Genomic DNA, 16,486 nt, shown 5'->3' with positions numbered 1-16,486 from the left:
TTATAATAAAAACGAAAGACCTATGTTACAGACAAATGAAAGACAACATTTCGTTGATTAGTTTTGGATAGATTACACATTTTTACTGTAAAATATCTGCCACCTCAAATAAGCTTTTGTTTGCCAATTTTTGCTAATATGTTAAATATAGTATGTTTTGTCAATGTAGGCTATATCCGAAGTAATGAATCCTTAACTTTGAAATATGTATGATAAAATGTATACTTTAGTTTTTAAAAAGAAAGATTACACTTCAATTGTTGTTGTAATTGTAACCTTTTTATTAAAAAAAAATATTTACAAGGTAGATGTAAACAAATTTTAAAAGGTAAATATAAGCCTTTTCTTTAAATAATTTTTATTGTGTTTTATTATTGACAAATTTGGGGAGAGGATACATATTCCAAAACTGAAAATACAGTATGAGAATTAACTGCACAATTACTAGACATGTTTTCCTTGGATATTATACAATTTGCAAGCAAAATTTGTGTAAAAAAAAAAAAAAAAAAAAATTGACATGCTTCCAACTGTGAACCAATTTGGTAGAATATATATATATATATATATATATATTGCTCTTGCATTCTTTCTTGTGGCTATAGGTGACACACCTGAATGAATGGCTCATTAAGTATGCGGGCCCCATTGTCTCCTCAGGTGTGAACCACTACATATGCATGATGCTGTTGAATGGTTGACGCCCCTTGCGCATATTGCCTTTACAAACAAAAAGTGTTTTACAAGATTTAAATCAATGTATTGTGTTATGTGAATGATAAGGGCAGGATGATTTTCACATCATTTTGAAGAAAAAACTCTAGGCAACGACATCCATTAGTCAAAAGTCTTATTGTCACATATTTAGTATGTGTTTTTTATTTAGTAGAAGCTCAGATCCTCTTTGAAAGGCGCTACCTCAGCATTTCTTAGCACGTGGAACCCTTTCCTGGGGCTGGTTAATTCCCTTAACCTGTCCCCTGATTTGGAGGTTTGAATCCCTACATTTTATTAAATTTTTTTTTACTGACTTAATTATTTAAGTATTATTATTATTATTATTATTATTTATTTATGTTATTTTATATATATATATATATTTTTGTGTGTGTGTGTGTCTGTACTGATGAATGTCTGTTGGTATGCATGGGTCTGTATGTCTGTCTTCGTCTAGGGGCCTGTGTTGGGTTAGTTCACGGGTTGGGTTGGGTGGGGAGGGGATTGGGTTCAGGTGTTCATTTTGTAATGTTTATTGTTAACTACATTTGTCACCTGGTGTTGGGAAAAAAATTAAAATCTACTCAATAAAAAAAGTTAAAAAAAAGTTAAAAAAATAAAAGTCTCTGCATTTTAGTCTAGTTTTAGTCAAGGAAAACCTAAACTATCTAGTTTCAGTCAATGAAAACATTGACATTTTAGCAATAAGATTATTGTGTGAAGTTCATGCATTATGAAATAAGTTCATTTCAGCTATAAGCAGCCCTATGTGTCAATGTTGCTAACTTCAATTTTGACAGAAAGGGACAACAACATGCAATCAAAACTAGGTGGAATTACACTTACAAAATAATTACTTTATGGAGGTTTATCCTGCATAAAGTTCTTGTAGACATTTGGTTTTATAACGTTAATATGTTGGTTTTTATAACATTAATGATGCCAAATCCAGTACATTTACTTCAGTAAACAGGGAGGGACTGGTTGACACTTCAGGACTGCTTTGTTATCATGTCCAGGCGCGGGTCCTTCATCAGATCTGGATACGGCCTGGATCCGGCAGACTGCGGTAAACCTCGGATAAACAGAGAGACTAATTTGATCTGAGATTTCATCGCTCTGCTGCAGAATTTCAACGGCATCAACATTCTGTGTGCTAATATTAGATCTAAAGTACGATTACGACAATGAGTAGGTCCTGACACGTGTTGTCTAACTCCAATAGTCTTTTTCGTTATCTACATGTATATTAAAATCACCTACAATTAGGACTTTATCTGCAGCCAGTACTAACACTGATAGAAAGTCAGCAAATTCTTTGATAAAGTCTGTATGGTGCCCTGGTGGCCTGTATACAGTAGCCAGCACAAATCTCTAAGTGATTTATCATTTACACTATATATTGTTACATTAAGCACCAACACTTCAAAATAATTATATTTGAAACTAGATTTCTTAGTAATTCTGAAAATATTATTATAAATTACAGCCAAACGACGAGGACGAGGTTCATGTTTATAACAGTAATCTTGCAGGGTGGACTCATTTAAAGTAATGTAATCGTTTGGCTTTAGCCAGGTTTCTGTCAAACACAGAACATCTAGGTTATAATCTGTAATCATATCATTAACAATAAGTTCTTTTGAAGTAAGGGATCGAATATTCAGCAACCCAAGCGTTATCATTTGCTCATTTGTATTATATTTGTTTTTTATTTGTTGAACACCAATTCATTTTACCCTTAGATGTGTTTGGAAGTTTTTTGTATTTCCTAATTCGGGGAACAGACAAAGACTATATGATGATATCTAGGTGAAAGAGTCTCTATGTGATGGGATTTATTCATTGAACAAATAAACATGATGATCATTTACCTGCAGCAGTGGACAGACTGAGGGGTTGATGGCGACTGATTCAGCATTCTTATCAGTTTTTACTCAAGTTATCTTTAACCCTCTGGGGACCAAGGTGTTTTTGGGGCCCTTGAGATGTTCTGACATGCCCTGACATTTGTGCTTTTTTCAGTTATTTATAAACATGTTAATGGCAAAGGTGTAAATTCACTCTATATAGCACAAACAGGGCTAGCATAATATGTGAGCAACATGTATGTAGATGTTATCTGAATTATTTGTTATTTTACATTATTTGAAACCAAGATGGCGGCGCGAGTACATCGCGAGGCTCGCGGTCTCTCCAGATTCTGCAATTTAGCAGTATTTTTCTTGCTCATTTCGGGTCTGTTCGTGCAGAACAGTTGTGCCTTAACATCGTACACCCGAGGTGAGCTTTTGGATTTTGGTTTGCGAATTTCCGACAGTTTTATGGACAACCTTCGACTCCTTCCTGAGATCGCCAGAACACCCGAGGCTATGCACTCTGCCCGGCCGGGCGGAAGTGCTCGCAGGCGGAGTCGAGATCGTAAACAAAGGCGGGGGAAGCGCGGAGGACTAAGAGCTAAGCTAAAGCTAACACCACACCGGCTCTCTTTACCCAGCATTTTCCTTGCCAATGTACGGTCGCTGTTGAACAAAATGGAGGAGATTCAACTCAACATCACATACAGCAAGAGACTTTTGAACTGTAATGTTCTAATTTTCACGGAAACATGGTTAAACAGCGGAATACCGGACAACGCTATTGAGCTAGCGGGACGCCATACATTCCGGGCGGATAGAACATTAGATGGCTCCGGTAAGATCAGAGGTGGTGGATTGTGCATTTACATTAACAAAGCTTGGTGCACAAACTCTGCTATTGTTGGGAGACATGGTTAAATGTAGACCGTTTTATCTACCGCGGGAGTTCACTTCCACTATTATAACTGCAGCCTATATTCCCCCGGATGCTGATGCCAAGTTTGCTATGAAAGAACTTCACGCAGCCATCAGTAAACAACAGACCGTTCACCCGGAAGCTGCGTTTATTGTTGCAGGTGATTTTAACCATTCAAACTTAAAGTCAGTGCTACTGAAATTTCACCAGCATGTTTCCTGTCACACCAGAGGAAACAAAACCTTAGACCATGTTTACACAAACATGGCTGGAGCTTACGTCGCAACACCCCTCCCCCACCTGGGACAGTCAGATCACCTTTCTTTGTTCCTCACCCCCAAATATGCACCTCTCATCAATCGCGTGAAGCCATCAGTGAAGACCCTCAAGGTGTGGCCTGCGGGGGCAGATTTCTCACTCCAGGAAAGGTTTCTACACACAGACTGGAGTATGTTTGCTTCTCAAACCACCAGTGTCTCTCACACGGACATTGACTGCTACACCTCCTCTGTACTGGATTATATTAATACCACCATTGACAGTGTTACAACCCAGAAGCAGATCACCACATACCCAAATCAGAAGCCATGGATGAACAGGGAAGTGCGACTCCTATTGAAGACACGCAACACTGCCTTCAGATCAGGAGATGCACAAGCCTATAGCACATCCAGAGCAAATCTGAAAAGTGGGTTTTTACAGACATTTTCAACCTGTCTCTTGCCCAAGCAGCTGTACCAACATGCTTTAAATGCACTTCCATTGTGCCAGTGCCAAAACACTCCAGCCCGAAGTGCCTTAATGACTACCGCCCTGTAGCACTCACACCCATCGTAATGAAGTGCTTTGAGCGGCTGGTCCTGGCACACCTAAAAGACTCTCTACCATCCACATTGGACTCACACCAGTTTGCCTACCGTAGCAATAGGAGCACAGAGGATGCAGTTTTCATGGCACTGCACTCTGTGCTCACACATCTGGACAATAAGAACACTTATGCACGCATGCTGTTTGTTGACTTCAGCTCATCATTCAACACTGTCATCCCAACTAAGTTAATAGCCAAACTTGGAGACCTGGGCATCAACACCTCCATGTGCAACTGGATTTGGGACTTTTTGACCAACAGACCCCAGAATGTTCGATCAGGCTCCAACTGCTCCACGTCCATCACACTCAACACTGGTGTACCACAGGGCTGTGTGCTAAGCCCGTTTCTCTACTCCCTCTTCACCTCCAACTGCAAGCCTGTGTACGGATCTAATTCCATCGTCAAGTTTGCGGACGACACTATGGTGATTGGTCTCATCAGCAACAACGATGAGACTGCCTATAGGGAGGAGATCAAGCACCTGGCCACATGGTGCACTGAAAATAACCAGCTCCTCAACACCACCAAAACGAAGGAGCTCATCGTGGACTTCAGGAAAGAGTCAAGAGGCACACACGACACCATCCACATCAATGGAATGGCTGTTGAGCGTGTCTCCAGTTTCAAGTTCCTGGGGACCCACATCTCGGCGGACATGTCCTGGACAACCAACACCTCCAGCCTGGTCAGGAAGGCTCACCAGCGCCTTTTCTTCCTGAGGACACTGAGGAATCCAATCCAATCCAATTTTATTTATATAGCACAATTTAAATAAACACACGGTTTCCAAAGTGCTGCACACAAAAATAATAATACAATAATAATAAATAACAAACAGAAGCATAATAGTACAATAGACTCAAATAGATAAAGTAACAAAATTTAAAATTTAACAACAAATCAATATAAAATCCTTAAAATAAAATAAATGAAGTCAACTTCCTACTAGGTGTTAAAAGCCAAGGAAAAGAGGTGGGTCTTTAGGTGGGATTTAAAAACAGACAGAGAGGAGGCCTGTCTGATGTGCAGAGGCAGACTATTCCAAAGTTTTGGAGCTGCCACTGCGAAGGCACGATCCCCTCTGAGCTTCCGCTTTGTTTTAGGCTCTCTCAGGAGCAGCTGATTTGCTGACCGGAGAGACCGGGAAGGAGTATAAAATTGTACAAGCTCAGAGAGGTATAGCGGGGCAAGACCATTGCAGGATTTAAAAACAAATAGAAGAATTTTGAAATTAATTCTAAAATGAATGGGCAACCAGTGGAGTGAGGCTAAAATGGGGGTAATATGCTCATGCTTTCTTGTACCAGTTAAAAGTCGAGCTGCAGCGTTCTGTACCATCTGGAGCCGAGAGATGGTCGACGCACTGACCCCCACATACAGTGCGTTGCAGTAATCCAGCCGAGTGGTTATGAAAGCGTGGACTACTGTCTCAAAATGCTGTCTGGAAAGAATCGGTTTTATTTTGGCCAGCTGCCTCAGGTGAAAGAAACTTGATTTCACGACAGACCTAATCTGGCTCTCAAGTTTAAAGTCCATCTTCACCCCCAGGTTTGTAATGGTGGGTTTCATGTACTGGGTTAGGGAACCAAGATCTGACAGGGGGGTTCCAGTGGATCCACTAAAAACCATCACCTCTGTTTTGTCATGATTACAATTTTAAAAGTTTAAAGACATCCAGGCCTTGATGTCATCCAGACATTTCATTAATGCAATAACAGAGCTGGTATCATTTTTCTTAAGAGGTACATAAATTTGGCTGTCGTCCGCATAACAGTGGAATAGAATCCCATGCTTCCTAATTATGGAGCCAAGCGGGAGTAGGTAAAGAGAGAAGAGGAGAGGGCCAAGCACTGAGCCCTGTGGGACCCCACATGAGAGGGGAGCAGAGGATGACACAGAGTCGCCGAGGCTAACACAAAACGTTCTATCAGCCAAGTACGACCTGAACCAATCCAATGCCACGCCTCTAATGCCCACCCACTGGTCCAGGCGAGAAATTAGGATCTTGTGGTCCACTGTGTCGAAGGCAGCAGTTAAATCTAAAAGCACGAGAATCACAGAATCACCAGAGTCTGTAGCTAACAAGATATCATTAAAAACTCTTAAAAGTGCTGATTCAGTGCTATGCAGGGATTTAAAACCGGATTGGAAAATCTCGAGAATATTTTGGTGTTCCAAAAAGGCCATTAACTCTCTGAGGTCTGAGGTGTTTTTGGGGCCCTGGAGGTGTTCTGACATGCTCTGACATTTGTTTTTTTTTTCAGTTATTTATAAACATGTTAATGGCAAAAGTGTAAATTCACTCTATATAACACAAACAGGGCTAGCATAATATCTGATCAACATGCTTGTAAATCTTTGTATTTTTAAGAGAATAATGTTTATGCGTGGTTATTTTAAAAAAAATTCAGCAACTTTCTTTTTTTAAGAACACAAAACACATTCTAAATATGTGCCCACAAGACTCTTGACTAATATATGTTGTCGTTTCTAGTTCTGGCTTCAAAATGATGTGAAATTCATCCTGCCTGATCGTTCTCTTAAAACAATACATTGATTTAAACATTGTAAAACAGTTTTTTTTGTCAGAAGAGGTTTATGTGTGGGAGGGGTAATCGCTCATCAATATTAATGAGATTCAGACCAGGGGTGTGACATAGACACTCCCCCAATGACTAATGGGCCATCAAGAGAGGCAGCCTGAACAAAGAGGAGATTCAAAGGTTTTGTTTTTCACTGTTTTATTGTAATTCCTCTATGAGGAGGAACTAAATGTTTTAAATTTGCAATGTTTTAAACTCAGCTGTGGTCCAGGTTCCCGTGCAGGCAGGAATCTCAGAGTCTGTGGAACCATATCAATGTCAGTCTCTGTTTTCCATGACAGAGTAGACTGCTTGTTGCTTGTCTGAATGTTTGTCTTGGCCCTCTTTGCAACAGGTGTCTGATGATCACCATCACCTTTATAGCTGTAAAACAAACAAACAACTGTGAGCATGTTTATTACACAAAATATAACAACTGCATTTCAATCATTATAAGTAACATTGGCCAGATGCAAAGCCATACAGACACATAATGTTTGTATGGACTATGTAAAACCAGAATATGTAAACAGAATTATACTAATATCTGAAAGAAAGGGAATAAGTGTACTTACTTTTCAGTTGTTCTCAAAACTGAACGACACCTGTCGCGTGCCCTCCCAGTGCGAGTTGCAGGTGAGGGTGAGAGTGATGCTACCACATTCCTATAAAAATAATAATATTAATATTAATAAAGGTTGAACAAAGTACTATGCCAGCACATGCATAACTGATGGACAGTCAGCATTTTGGTAAAACAACAAAAATAAGCTCTTTTATACTAACATTACCAATCACTAATTGTAATATTGTGCATACATAACACCACAATTTTTGCAATTGTGTCTGGTAATTGTGTTTTGCAATTGTGTCTGGCAATCCACACAGGCAGGCACATGTACATTTGTAGCATAACTAAGTATATAAACAAAATTGGTCTAACATCTGTAAAATAGTGGGTAAATATGTACTTACTCCTTCTGATTTCTGTCTGTGTTGCTGCGTGCCCTCTTAGTGCGAGTTGCAGTGAGAGGTGAGAGTGAGCAACCTACATCATTCCTTTCAAAAAAAGTTGAAAACTATTATTATCATATAGAGTACTATTCCAGCACATGCACAACTGATGGGCATTAGCATGCTGATAAGATAGCACAAAGAAAAAATATGTAACATTATCAACCAACCTCCAAAAATAAATAAACTCATACAGGCTCATATTGTAATAAGTATATAAACAAAATTGCACAAACATTGGTAAATATGTACTTACTCTTTCTGACGTTCAACTGTGTTGCTGCGCGCCCTCCGAGTTGCAGATGAAGGAGATGCAGCATTCCTGTTTTAAAAAAAGTTGAAAACTATTATAACATAAATATTTCAAAGTATATTACCATTAGTCTATATGAATAACTGATGCAAATAATTGTAGACACGTGCTGTAGGCATATATTGTGTGTAATGGGCCATTACGGAGATAGCACAACGCAAACATTAACACATTTGCAATTCATCAGCTGGGCATATTTACACATTTCAGCACATACACACATTTGCAATAGATATTTGCAAGCACTCTTCATTTAAATATAAATTACTCTGAATGGAAAGTATGGAAATGGTCCAACCAGTAAAATCTGTAGCCTACGTTTATTTAAAATAGCTTGTCAACTAATTTCTCTGTACTGTAGGCTAATTGGCCTACGTGTTGTAGCCTAGTCATTAAAATTAAATAAAACAATTTAGTTCATATTTAGGTTTAAATAAAATCATTATTTTTTTTTTTTTTCATTTATGTTGATTATATGAAAAGTGAAAAGCATGAGTCAGATCATGCGCAATCGCGAGACAAATGGAGTGGGCAGAGAAGATTTTGACCATTTCATTAAGTTTATTTTTTGTATAAAGCCTTTCTTTAAAGTGAATTTCGTTTTGTATTAATTGTATCTTAATTTTAATAGTTGTTTCACAACCAAATGCCTGTATTTAAAACATAAGAATTAAAAATAGCAGGAACTGGAGGCCTCATAAATGAACCCAAACTCATAAGCTTTGCCTAAAATACCAGAGAAATATATAGAAAGCTCGAAATGTGTTATTTTAAACAAAACTATTAAAAACGAAAGAAAACAGACTGCATGAAGCCTCTCTCCTACTTTATAAAGCATAGCCTAGACAATTTAAATATAATTACTCTGAATGACAAGTATGGAAATGGTCCAACCAGTAAAATATGTAGCCTACGTTTATACAAAATAGCTTGTCAACTAATGCAAGTAAATTTAAAAAGACTTACTCATCCGAAATATCCACGGCTGGATCAAGTCGCTCTTCAAAAATACAAACGTTCGTTGTCAGAGTCCTGTTCTTCTTCTGAGGAAAAAGTGAACTCTTCATTGCTATCCAGGACGAGCTGAAGGGCTGTGTGTCATCTTCCAACGGCGCGGGAAAGTGAGTGAATGAAACTTGCTGGTTTTAAGGCATTTCAGGGGGCTTTTTACCTTATTTTGCATAGATCACCTCAGCACATTATCTTATGAATAGCGCGCTCTGCGAGTGGGTGTGAACTCATTTCAGGGGGCGTTTACCTTATTTTGCATATCACCTCAGCACATTATCTTATGAATAGCGCGCTCTGCGAGAGGGCGTGAACTAATTACAGATAATTAGATGAGACGGGAGAAACTGTACTTCTCTTTAGTTTCATACAGATTACATTGCAGGAGAATATTTGTTTTGAATGTGAACTGTTTTATTTTAAAGTAGAAATTTAAAGCTTTCTTTAGACGCATGTTTCATGGTTGTGTGATAAGTATTCGCTGAGTTTTCCAGACTTGTTTCAGAAAGATTTTTGCGGAGACAGAGTGAGCTGAAAGCGCACCCTGTTTATTTTATTTATTTAAAAATAAAAACAAGGTTTTGATGTTAATGTGAGTGTACACAAAAAAAAGAAGACCCTCTATAGTTTATAATCATGTATTTATTTTATTTATATGACCATAAATGACGGATTTTTTTAAGTTTATGTTGCTGCTATGTGAAAAAAATCCAGCAAAACGCGTGGGCGCGTTTCTCGACCTCTCGAGGGTTAATTGACCATAAACTACTTTCTCAATGATTTTGAAAAAAAAGGGAGTTTAGAAATGGCCCTATAATTGGCAAGAACAGCAGGATCTAGCCCTGGTTTTTTAATCAGTGGCTGCACCACTGCATGTTTAAAATTCAAAGGGACCACACCTGAGAACAGACTACTGTTAATAACTGAAGTAACATAAGGACCTACAGTAGGGAAGATCTCCTTAAAAAATCGCGCAGGGACAGCATCATTAGGAGAACCTGAGGGCTTCATATGACCAACAATCTCCTGTACGAACGACAGCGTCACAGGCTCAAACTGGTTAAAAATAGCAGAGCAGGTGACAGAGATTGAAGGGTCATACGCAGAGGGGGAAATTAAAGCCCTAGTAGAACAAACCTTGTTGATAAAAAAAAGAAGAACATTTTCACAAACAACAGGGGAGGCCTCCATACTGACAGATTGAGGGTCATTCAGGACAGAGTCAATAGTCTTGAACAAGATGCGAGGCTTGTGGCAGTTTGACACGATGATGTCCGACAAATATTTTCTTTTAGCAGCTTTCACAGTTGTTTGATAGCGTCGCCAACAGTCCCTAAGCATTTCAAAAAACACCTGCAGTTTATCCCTCTTCCACCTGCGCTCAGCTCTGCGACACTCACGTCTAATAGCCCGAGTTGCGTCATTCAACCAGGGCTCAGATCTGATTTTAGGCTGCCTGGTTTTTAATGGAGCCACAGTGTCTATTACATCCTTACAGGTGGAGTGAAACCATGAACTGAGCTCCTCAGTAGAGGACACAGTCTCAGGAAAGACGCAGCTAAGATTGAAGACAGTGGAGAACTGAGCGGCAGTGGAAGGGTTAATAATACGACAGCGCCGAACAGCAGCAGCAGATCTAACTGTAGTATTACAGGCAAGAGCAACCTCAAACAGAACGGGCATATGATCAGAGAAAGTTGCATCACATATCTCAAGATTAAGAACAGGCAGACCATAAGATAAAACAAGATCAAGTGTGTGTCCGCGTTCTTGTGTAGGTCCAGACACAGACTGCACAAGATTAAAAGAATCAATAAGGTTTAGAAAGTCCGTTGCCATTGGCTTATCAGGACAACATACATGAATATTAAAATCACCGACAATAAGGACACGGTCATGCTTAGGCATGATTTCAGCCAGAAAAACAGAAAATTCATTTATGAAGTCCTTGTTGTACTTCGGAGGTCGATAGACCACGGCACACAGTACGATGTGAGGGTGACCCAGCAAAAATAAAGTGAGTTCAAAGCTGGTAAAAGAGGATGACGGAGATTTCAGCTTACACTTATAAAAACTCTTAAAAACAGTGGCTGTTCCTCCTCCTCGACCAGACATCCGAGGTGAGTTTAAATAACAGCAATCATGTGGTAATAGTTCAGTGAAGGCGCTGGACTCACCAACAGTCATCCACGTCTCAGTCACGAAGAGGAAATCCAATTCTCTGGAAGTGAAGAGATCCTTTAGGATAAAAGTCTTGTTCGCTAGTGATCTAGCGTTCACCAGACCGAGTCTGCCAGGAACCGGTGGATCTGTGGTATCAGCTGTCCGGGGAGTCCGACACAGAGGCCGCAGATTGCAGTGATTGACCCCGCGCCAGCGGGGGCGAGGAGAGCAGGGACCGCGGGCCTGAAACCCATCATCCGGGCCAACAACAGGTACCAGCCAGGGGTCGTCAGGTTCCAGTAAGCGCCGGGAAATAAGGCCGCCACGCACACCTCCAAACTCGGTCCAAGGAGCAGAAGAAAGGTCCACCACAGAAGCCTTCAGCCTCACCAGCCGACCGCTACGTCTACCCCGACGACGGGTGCGCTTACGCCGAGGAAGTGGGTGCGGAAGGCGGCATAGGTGAGCAGGGATCCTCGCCAGGAACGGGGGTAAATTCCCACGTCCAGAATGATCCGACTTTACTAAAACTTCAGCGTGAAGTCGTAGATCCAACAATGTTTGGTGGTTATACACCAGCAGGGAGTTGACATTCAGAGCGACAAGTGATACATACAGCACAAACACACAGAGCGCAAGCAGAGACAGACGGCGAGCCACACACACTGGCGCCATCTTTTCATGATGGGAGAAGAATCAGCTTTCCTCCACTATCCTGGTGAACTTCTATCGCTGTGCAATAGAAAGCATCCTGACCAACTGTGCTACAGTGTGGTATGGGAGCTGTTCTGTTGCAGAGCGCAAGGCACTGCAGCGGGTGGTGAAAACCGCCCAGCGCATCACTGGGACTCCACTACCTGCCATCGAGCACATCCAGAGGAAACGCTGTCTGCATCGAGCTCGCAGCATCCTTAAGGACTCCTCTCACCCAGCCCACAGACTGTTTTCTCTCCTGCCCTCCGGCAGGCGTTTCAGGTGCCTCCGGACCAGGACCAGCAGACTAAAGAACAGTTTTTTCCCCAGAGCTGTCTCTTTATTAAACTCTAACCCTCATTGATCCCACTCCCCTCATATACTGATAGACTCTCCTCTCCCTCCTCACACCTGCCTCCATTTTGTTATTTGCAATGCTATAATGTGCATCTTATATATGCATCTTGCACTACTACCTTGACTGGAATATGCTCAATTTGCACTGCCGACTGTTTATTTACAGTACCGACTGTTTACATATACATTTGCAATACAGTACTTTAACTGTAATATGCAATTACTTTCCACTGCACTTTTACTCGGATAGCTTCTGTCCAAACTTTATTTGCACTACTTTAAATCCATTGTTATACTGCTCATTTTAGCCTAACTTATACATATATCTATTTGTAAAATTCTGTTTATAGTAATAGCCATCTGTATATTATGCTCACATTCTGTTTATAGTAACAGCCATCTGTATATATATTCATTGTACATATTCACCTGTATACTCTGTTTATAGTAATAACCATCTGTATATACATTCATAGTACATATCTATCTGTAAAAATTCAGTTTATAGTAACAGCCATCTGTATATATATTCATAGTACATATCTATCTGTAAAAAATTCTGTTTATAGTAATAGCCATCTGTATATTATATTCAATACATATCTATCTGTAAAAAATCTGTTTATAGTAATAGCCATCTGTATATTATATTCAGTACATATCTAGCTGTAAATTCTGTTCACAGTAATAGTTCCCTTTCAAGGGAACTCGCGTTGCGTCGAAATTGACGCTATGGGGAACGCTTTGCGTGATGACGTCTTGAAGCACATGTAAAATCAGTCCAATGGTGTGGCGGAACGTCAGAGGCGGGTGACGTCACGTACCAGGAAGCTATAAAAGCCAGCCCGAAACAGAAAACGAAAGCTTTCTGAGTCTTCAGTTGCGCTCTGTGTGAAATCTGTCCTTGTTATTTGGTGTTGTCTGTCTATATTGTATTATATATATATATATTCAGAACTATGGCGAGTAAGCAGCAGCAGTTTAGAGTGTGTGTTCACCCCTGCCCGCGATATTTAACGAGTGGGGATACTCACACTCTTTGTGTTGTCTGTTTGGGTGAAGAGCATGCCCAGTCAGCACTCGAGGGTGCTGGCTGTGAGCATTGCGATGCGCTTCCTATGCGTACGCTCAGATCCCGCCTGGCTTTATTTAACCAGGATCGCGTTCCCCAGGGCTCTGGTCCCGCCGCTGCCGAGGCACGGCGTCGATCACAGACCTGGGGTTCGCAAATGGATCTATCAGTGGATGTTGAGACGGGCTCTGCCTTATCTCAGCCTCTTTCTGATAGATCCAGTGCCTCTCATCAGGGTGTGGAAGCACGCGTTGCGGTTTCTTCCCCCCCGATGGAGGCACCAATACTGCAATTGTCCAGCTCTGAGGAGTTGGACGTTGTTAGTATTGACGCTGAGTCTGAGGATTCGCCACCTCAGTCTCATGCGTTTGAGGAATTGCTTGATGTTGTTACAAGAGCTGTCGAGCGATTATCTGTTGAGTGGCCAGAAGATAGGCAGGGCGTTCGTTCGAAAAGCAAGCTCGACGAACGTTTCCTGCCATCTCGTACACAGCCTCAGTGCAGAAGCCTTCCGTTTTTCCCTGATCTCCACACCGAGGTGTCGAGATCGTGGGGGAAACCAGTGTCATACAGAGTATATACTGCACAAACATCCCACTACTCTTCTATACACAATTATAAAGAGCATGGTTATGGGGAGATGCCGAGGGTGGAAGAGACGCTTGCGAGCTATCTCTCTCCAGCAACGGCATCTTCTCTGAAGGCTCCTGCATTACCATCCAAACCAGTAAAATTCACTTCTTCCCTGGTTCATAAAGCGTATGCCGCCGCCGGCCAAGCTGCAGCATGTTTGCACACTATGTCACTGGTTGAAACCAGTCCATACCAGCTTGAGATATAAGATGTCTTTAAGGAAATTTACAGAAACTGGGAAGGGAGGAGTCAAGAATGTCAGAAACCTGTATAAAATGTCTATGTTCATTGAGTCCACTAGGTTTTTCTGTTTCACATCTGGGTGGCTGCGGTTGTGAAAAGAATCCTCAAAGAATAAACCCTTTTCTCATTATTACAATTTTGCCTCTTGAAAGTTTCTTACACCTTTTGATGCTGTTTTTATTAATCTCTGAAAATTGCTTTTACAAGTTGGTGTCAGAAGTCAAGTCAAGTCAAGTCAAGTTTATTTGTATAGCGCTTTTCACAATACAGATTGCATCAAAGCAGCTTCACAGTATTAAATTAAAATAATACAACAAAGTTTGTTTCAAGAGGAATTTATTGATTGATAAAATTAAATTAAATATCCCCAAAATATCCCCAACTGAGCAAGCCAAAGGCAACAGTGGCAAGGAACCGAAAAACTCCATCAAGTGACCTAATGGTGTCCTAAAACTCCATCAGGTGCCTTAATGGAGAAAGAAAAAACCTTGGGAGAACCCAGGCTCAGTCGGGGGCCAGTTCTCCTCTGGCATTGGATAGAGGCCGGATTGTAGTTTGAACTGTAGGATTATATGAATGCCTGGCTGAAGAGATGCGACTTTAATCTAGTTTTAAACTGGGAGAGCGAGTCTGAGCAACGAACAGTATCAGGAAGACTATTCCAGAGTTTTGGAGCCAAATGTGAAAATGCTCTCCCTCCTTTGGTGGTTCTGGATATCCTAGGTATGACCAAAAGCCTTGAATTTAGTGATCTCAAAGAGCGCGATGGATTATAGGGCGATAGAAGATCCGTTAAATAGTCTGGAGCTAAGCCGTTTAGGGCTTTATAAGTCAGTAGCAATACCTTGTAATTAATACGGAACTTTATAGGTAACCAATGCAGTGATGATAAAATCGGTGTTATATGATCATATTTTCTTGATCTCGTAAGAACTCTAGCGGCGGCATTTTGGACTAACTGTAGCTTGTTTATTGAGGATGCAGGACAACCAGCTAATAAAGCATTACAGTAATCCAGTCTCGAGGTCATGAATGCATGAACTAACTTTTCTGCATCAGAAACTGATAGCATATTACGTAGCTTAGCAATGTTTCTAAGGTGGAAAAAGGCTGTTTTTGTAACATAAGAAATATGATTTTCAAAAGACAGGTTGCAATCGAGTATAACACCCAGGTCTTTTACTGTAGAGGATAAAGTAACAGGACATCCTATGATGTTAAAGTTGTATTGTGCGAGGTTTTGTGGGCGGTTTTTTGAACCGATAAGTATTACCTCTGTCTTGTCTGGATTTAATAAAAGAAAATTACGCGTCATCCAATCTTTTATATCTTTAACACACTCTGTCAATTTGGAAAATGTAGCGTTTTCATCCGGCCGTGATGAAATATATATTTGAGTGTCATCAGCATAACAATGGAAACTAATTCCATGTTTCCTTATAATATTTCCAAGTGGCATCATATATATTGAAAATAACAGGGGGCCTAATACAGATCCCTGCGGCACTCCATAGTTTACTGGAGTTATGATCGATTTTTCTCCATTTAAATAGACAAAATGGTAGCGGTCAGATAGGTATGATTTGAACCAGCTTAGTGCTTGTCCTTGAACACCAGTATCATTTTGTAGTCGATCTAAGAGTATTGTGTGATCTATAGTATCGAACGCAGCACTAAGATCAAGTAAAACTAGTATTGAGATACAGCCTTGGTCAGAAGCTAAAAGTAAATCATTTGTGATTTTAACGAGCGCAGTTTCAGTGCTATGATGCGGTCTGAATCCAGACTGAAACTTTTCATAGATATCATTTTGTTGCAAGAAAGAGCCCAGTTGAGCGGACACCACTTTTTCTAATATTTTAGACATAAATGGAAGATTTGAAATGGGTCTATAATTTGCTAGATTATTATGATCTAATTGTGGTTTCTTAATGAGAGGTTTTATAACTGCCAGTTTAAATGTTCTTGGAACATGACCTAAAGATAAAGACGAGTTAATAATATTGAGGAGAGGCTCTTCCACTACAGATAACACTTCTTTCAGT

General features: G+C 40.4%; 1 protein-coding gene and 1 long non-coding RNA gene across 2 annotated transcripts in view; one reads left to right on the top strand and one right to left on the bottom strand.

The window, feature by feature from the left end:
• LOC309492631 overlaps positions 1–16,486 on the top strand; it is a 195,394-nt gene that overhangs the window by 160,754 nt on the left and 18,154 nt on the right. The window lies entirely within an intron of this gene.
• On the bottom strand, positions 7,088–9,405 carry LOC309492354 (uncharacterized protein). The gene is made up of 5 exons (XM_082161288.1): positions 9,239–9,405; positions 8,216–8,281; positions 7,921–8,004; positions 7,521–7,610; positions 7,088–7,329 (listed from the first exon to the last, which is right to left on the bottom strand). The coding sequence occupies exons 1-5, from the start codon at positions 9,337–9,339 to the stop codon at positions 7,119–7,121; spliced, it is 552 nt and encodes a 183-aa protein (XP_082017414.1). The 5' UTR covers positions 9,340–9,405; the 3' UTR covers positions 7,088–7,118.

This window comes from Leuciscus leuciscus, assembly GCF_965113295.1.
Source record: "Leuciscus leuciscus genome assembly, chromosome: 2".
Taxonomy (NCBI): Eukaryota; Metazoa; Chordata; class Actinopteri; order Cypriniformes; family Leuciscidae; genus Leuciscus; species Leuciscus leuciscus.
Note: the sequence above shows the minus strand (reverse complement) of the source record. Positions and strands in the feature narration are given on the sequence as shown.